At 37.6% G+C, this 6,704-nt stretch overlaps 1 protein-coding gene across 2 annotated transcripts in view; it reads left to right on the plus strand.

Moving 5' to 3' along the window:
- Positions 1-5,919, plus strand: part of RNF144A (ring finger protein 144A) — a 62,761-nt gene extending 56,842 nt beyond the window's left edge. For both annotated transcript variants that reach the window (XM_077782415.1, XM_031504447.2), the window contains one exon: positions 1,147-5,919. In XM_077782415.1, coding sequence (XP_077638541.1) covers positions 1,147-1,278 — 132 coding nt within the window. In that variant the 3' untranslated portion in view covers positions 1,279-5,919. The remainder of the gene's footprint in view (positions 1-1,146) is intronic.
- The last annotated feature ends 785 nt before the right edge of the window (positions 5,920-6,704 follow it).

Genomic DNA, 6,704 nt, shown 5'->3' on the forward strand with positions numbered 1-6,704 from the left:
GCGGCAGCCGGTCCCGGCGCGCCCGCGGCGCTGTCGCGCAGCGCCACCTCCCGCGGCCGCCCGTCGTGGCCAGCAAAGTGCTACTGCACCATCCCATCTCTACCGTGGCTAATTCAATATGTGCCAGCTAATTGAAGTGGCGTATCTAGCCCTGACTAGAAGATTCCTTAATGAGTGCTGCGCTCTAATTTCATTTTGCCTTCTGCATTAGCATTCCACTCTTGCCATCATTATTCAAAATTATTCACAGACACTCTCATGTGAATAAATCTAGATTATTCTCTTAAATAATTTGTGGGCATATCATTGCAGCATCACTCTTACAGTTGCCTATGGCAAATGGGAAACTTTCTCAGGGGATGAAGCTCAACTTGAATGTTTTTAAAAATGATTTTCCAAATTTAAGCTCTGTAGAAATTACTGCTTTGTTGCACTGAGCAGTTAGGTAAGTCTATAGTCCCCTGCTCATGCTGGGAAGGAGGTGATCAATAAATGTCAATGAAAAAGATGCACTTAGGAGTTAGATCGTGTGCCCTGAAGCAGCAGCATGAGCTCAGGTCTGACTGCAAAAAGTCATTGCATTTGCAAAGTCCTGCTATAGTCCATGGTGTTAGTAATCTGTGATTGAAATTCCCAAGCTTGAGTGCATGCTGGTGGGACATTGTGGGGTTCTTCCCAGATTCTCTGAACACCACCAATGCCTTGACTGATTCTTCTTGAAGCTTTCTCCAGAAAAAAAGGGAGCACCTGAAAGTGGAAGTCTTTTTTGTAGCCTTGATTTCAATATTTAGTATTTAGGTTTGATCAACAAAAGAAGTAGTGATTTGCTTCCTTAGTTGTTTGAGATATAAGAAGATTCAAAAAGGCAAATAGCCATCTGCATCACCTTGTGTAATAAAACAGAATTCTTTGGCACAGTTCTGACAGGAACCATAAGACATGAACATTCATACTACTTTCACTGGCATTTTCTGGTCACAACAGCTGACTGTGGGGAGTCAGTCATACACGTGGTAGTTCTGGCTTTGATAAGGTCAGTGGCATTTGCTGAGGTTTTTTTGATGAATACAGATGATGCAATGATGTAGCAGACACAGAATCTAGGCAATGCTATCCCTGACACAATGCTATCCCTTTCTCTTACAGGTGGTAGGCATTTTTGCAGGATTTGGTCTTCTACTTTTGGTGGCTTCCCCTTTCCTTCTACTTGCTACACCATTTGTTCTGTGCTGCAAGTGCAAATGTAATAAAGGAGATGATGACCCTCTACCAACCTAGACTGAGAGAAGAGTGGACTCATGTCAAGATTGGACAACATGTTTTGATTTTACTGTTGCTGTTATGTTTCCCTCCTGCACTTACATTGCTGTAGCCTTACTTGCCCATTCTGCTTTTCATTGACACAGTCTTGATTCCAGGAACTGTTGTTACTACTGTTGTACAGATCACTTGATAACAGACAAGGAGGGTAATATAAGGCAAGTTTGGTGCTAAAGGGAGAGCACAGACCTGGGTAGCTGTCTGAAATTAAGAGATGATACTGCTTTTATTATAAAAATAATGCAAAAGGTTGGTGCTGCCCTGCTGGTGTACTGGGGACTGTACTGAACGGCATCAGCAAACCAAGCTGAAAAAGCCTACAAACTTTTGCATATCTGTTTGCTTCCAAATTTGGTGTCTTACTCCTGCATATCTTTGAGTTGACTATCATTTAAATCTGATAGTCAACTTCATGTGACTTTATTGCACATCTGATTTTGTTAAAGCCATCTCAATGTCCTTTTTAGTGCTTTTTCCAAGTATAACAAAAGTAGTAAGGTGCATACAGGCCATCCTATGCCTTTCTTGAAATTTGGGGAGGATCAGAGGGAAAAAATTGGTCCTGCTGCCTTCCATGAATTTTATAAGAAATTTGTTTGAATAAAAGCTACATTTTAAAAATTAATTGATGAAGCTGTAAGGTTGAGTGGTGACATAAACCTGCTATTTCATCAAGTTTCTTTTAAAAATACACTGATAATGCTTACCCCTGGACCACTAATGTTTTTCTGAATTGTTATTTTTTGTTACTCTTTAGGGTTCTGCTACACTTATAGGGCTATGTAACTTCTAATCCAGGTATCTTAATCTTTTTATAGATACATAGATATATATATATATAAAACCCTATTTAAACCAAATGTGTAAATAGCTGTGCTATTGAATTATTTTGGAAATTGAGAATAGCTTGCTTCTGTCTTTAGGACAATTAATAAAAAATACAGGACTAACTTTACTGTTTAGCAGACTTTTGGGTTATCAATGAGTCTTTCCTTTTAAATACAAAAATACATCATTGTTATCCCTGTAGTTAATATGAAAATGCCTGGGATATTTGTGGAATAGTTTGCATTTAAACTACTTAGCCCATTTTCAGAGATAGTATTGTATGATATGTGGTGTATTGTGCTAATAACAATACTGTGACAAAATAAGTTTTTATTTGAAAGCTAATCACTTGATAGTTTTGCAGAATTCAGTGCTCTGTTTTCAGGGTAGTAAAGTGTGCTGTTCAACATACTACACCATTGAGGTTTCTCTGTAGAAATATTTTCTTGAAAACCATTTTGCTCTATTTTAAAGCCAACAAGAATTTGACTTATAATTTCTTGCCATGAAATGTGAAGCACCTGCAACAATGTGTATGTCTGTAATACGAAGGAAAACATTCTTTTGAATGGCCTGTGGACTGAAGTTTTACCACATTTTTTTGTTCATAATTTATTTCTGCCATTAGCAATGTCCTGACAGGAATGAATATCTTGAAGCCAGGATAACTTTACACTGAAAATGTCCTAAGATCCTTAAAGGCATCTGCTTCTGGCTGCTCTCACAGGCTGGGAATATGATTTCGTAGCTCAACCATAAAAAAATTACTCTTTATTGGCTTTTGGTTTACACTGTCTATCTGTTTAATAAAAATATTGTAGGGCACAGTTTTGAAAATGCTAATTTATTTTTATAAAACTATTCTCCTCCCTTATCTTCCAAGTTGAGTGCTGTCCAAATTCAAACTGTATCTAACCATAGATTTTAACTCTAGGAGCTGGAGACTGTCTGCAATTTGCTTACTTGGTTTTATTTTAGTGAGTTCAGCCTCTGTAATGTGAATAAAAAGGATAGCTTGTTTCCAGCAAATCTGAATTCATGATATCTTCAGATTGTTTATGGCAATGCACAGTTCAGATCTTTTGTTATCTGAGTACCTTTAGTATCTTGGCTATCTTTGTTATTAAAAATTGCTTCAAAAATCCTTGTAGGGAAATCTGGTAGTGCATTTGATCCCTGTTTGCCAGCTCCAGGGTCTGTGAAGCACTGCTGGGTTCAGTGGGCAGGGAGGTGCTTCTCTCCCTCTGGCATCAGCTCAGTCCATTTCCCAGAAGGATCCCAAGCCACGCACCTGAGCTGTCCTGAATCATAACTTCACTGTCCAAAATTAGTGGAAACCTTTCTGCAAAGGACAGCTTCCTGAAGGTTAGCTTGAACTATGTCCTTTCCTTCCTGGCCCTGTACTCCTGTTTAACTGGAGGAAAAAACCTTGGACAATATGATGTAAAGACTTCATGGGTTCTTAATTTTCCAGCTGGGACTCTAAGGGGTGTTGCTGTATTTTGGTTGTGACTGATGACCAACTCTCCTACTGAGATCATAGTAAACAGGAGACATTCACTGGCCTGTGAACAGTATTAGGTGTCCTGGTATGAGGAGGTTTATTTTCTCTGTGCCTTTCTTAGAGAATTTATGTCAAAATACAGCAAAATTTTACTTTTCCAAAGTGCTGTGTGGCTAGTTAATAATCAGTGTCAGAATTAATTCATTTCCACATTTAAAAGAAAAAAGAAAGAGAAATAAGTTGTTTGCATATATAGAAATTTTAAAATGATAATTTATAATCGCTACTCATAGGTAACATTATATACAATCAGAAAACTGTGTCAGTATGTCTCTGATCTCAACATACTTGAATTGCTACTGGTGATTTTTATGACACAACTTTAGTTTCACATCCCAGCTGTTGGACTAGGCTATATTTACCAAATACCTACCCAGTCTTTTCAGGTTTGCTAAATATCATTCCATCTGTATTCTCGGGGATTTTTTTGTTTGTTTTTATTGTTGTTAATGTTATTATTATTACTGTTATTATTTTTAATGATGATTTTGTTCCAAAGTAGCAACTTTTGGTGGTGATTTATTAAGTTCAGGATGCTTTTATGTTACAGCTTATGTTGATAGTGTGACATTTAATACTCCAAAACTCAATTGTAAAGACATAGTTTTAAACTCTGACATTTAAACCCCCTGCCATAAGAAAGGGAATGTTTGTTTCTTTGTCTTTTCAAATGAAAATCTGTTACAACAGCTATGGCTTTTTGGATTTGCACCAGAAAAATAAGTATCACAGTGTGATTTCTGCTGCATTTTTATGGTTATGCTATTATTTAGGGGGTTTATATTCACATCAGAATCAATATTCTGATTTGAAAGCACCCACAAGGATCAAGTCCAGACCTTGAGTGACTCGTCTGTTCATAAATGTTTTTTAATGGAGTTTGTACCAGTACATCATCTGCATGTTCTTCTGGGGTGTCATGTCTGTGTGGAGTCACAGCTCCAGAGGCTGTGCATCTCCCTAGCCTTGCCATTAGTTGGGCTGAAGCCAGTCCTGAGAGAGATCGGGAGCACAGCCCACTTCATCTTCAATGGTGGCAGTGTTGGGTTTTCCCCTGTGACATTGGGCAGTCACTTACTGCCTTTTATCACAGTTTAACCATCTTTTAAATGAATGGACCAGTGTTTACCTCAGGGGGGCTGTGAGGGCAAATTCATTGGTTTTGAAACTTTTCAAAAGTTTGTGATGAACAATTATATATAAAAGATTACTGTAGTTTTATGTTAATATTTCATTTTTATTCATGTTGCTATTCATCCTGAAACCTCCTACTACTGACTTTAGCATGTCAAAAATTTAGAATACTTTCCCACACATACTAAGAAGCATGATCTTTCCTCAGATACTCTGGTGCATAAATTAGGCAAAATCCCAAATAACAGCAGACTGAACCAACTCTCGGTTTACAGCTGAGCTCCTGACATGCAGAAAACAGTCAAAATTAGTGAATAGCTCTCATTTATGGAGCTGGCAGGATAGCTCATTTAGGGAGCTGACAGGATAAAATATCCATATATGAGAAAAATGCAAAGTGGTTTTTTTTTTTTTTTAATTGTTATGGGCAGGAAGATGATAATGAAGTTCTGTGCATTTCATCTCTAGGCCTTTTACTGTACAGGAATACATTTTTTTCATGCAGGCCATTATCATTCCAGTAAGGTGCAGCATGCATAAACCTTTGTGCAGGTTTGCTTTTCTAAAACCAAAGTTTGTACATTTCATGTACATAATCTAAAAGCCTGAAGAAAACAAGTAAATTACAGTTGTTGATGACAGTGATACTAAGGACATCAAAAAAGCCTGCATCAGCCCTTAATTGCTAACGCACTTGTACTAAGTAAGGCATGCTGTTTGTGTTTAGAGCCCTGTGGTCTTCATTATTGCTTTGATTTGTGTGTATCTTACAAGAATTCCAGGAACATTGGGTACAGGTTCATGGTACATAACTGAACCTTTCTTGATCATTTTATTATGCTGTATTTTAAACTTGTATAGGGATAAGCATGAAGGAGTCATGCATATGTATAAATAATGTATTTGACCAGTGTAAAAATAGTTCTGTTGATGTATTTGAAATGTAAGTGCATTTTGTGCCACTAACACTGTGATGTATAAAGGAGCTGTTGAATGCCTTTTAATGTGGTGTTTTGTACTTTGAATCATATTGGAGAGTTTAATTTGTAATTTCAATAGATATTTTAAATGAATGTGTTTCCTGTGATTCTTCATAGTGACTTTTCCCTGTGCTTCTCTGCCTCTCAGACCTTTGGAGAAAGCACAGCCTGTGGCCTGGAGACCTCCTGCCACAATTCTGTACATAGTTGTGGTTTCTGACTCCCCATTTCCCAGCTTAGCTAAAAGAGGGAATCTGGATATCTCTAGAACTAATTTGATGCACAGCAGGTGAACGTGCTGCCCCAGGGATCACTGAGGTGTGTGCATGTTCTTGCCACCATGGGTTTAGGTCTGGTGCAGGTGGCTGCAAGAAGCTTGTACTCCTCTCAGGTTGGTGTGGAAATTTAAAAGTAAAGCCCAATCTCCTGAATAACCGAGCATATTTAGCTCTCTAACAGTGGTAATGAGTTCTCATGTTCTTGACTTCATCAACAAGCATTTTGCATTTCGCCTAAACTGTAATTGAGAATGTAGATTTTCCTTTGGTTCCCACAGTTTATTTCTCACTTGTTAGGATACAATTTGTCTATACCCGTAAAAAAAGCGTAGGCACAATTTCTTCAAGAAAATGGTGTGCATAAAGAATATGTATATATGTGCTTTCTACCTGACAATTTTTAAAAAGGCCATGTAATAGTTGCTACTAACTCATTTCTTCTTTCATTTTCATGGAACATAATGATTTTTCTCCACAAAGGTAAGAGCAAGTTAGATATTTTGTTCAATTAATTGGGCAGAAAATAGTGTCTAAAAGCCATAAGGGGTTTTGATCTCTTCTAGGGCAGGTATTGTTAATAATGATCTTTCTGCTTGTGTT

The sequence above is a fragment of the Lonchura striata genome, chromosome 3, assembly GCF_046129695.1.
Source record: "Lonchura striata isolate bLonStr1 chromosome 3, bLonStr1.mat, whole genome shotgun sequence".
In the NCBI taxonomy this organism is placed as follows: Eukaryota; Metazoa; Chordata; class Aves; order Passeriformes; family Estrildidae; genus Lonchura; species Lonchura striata.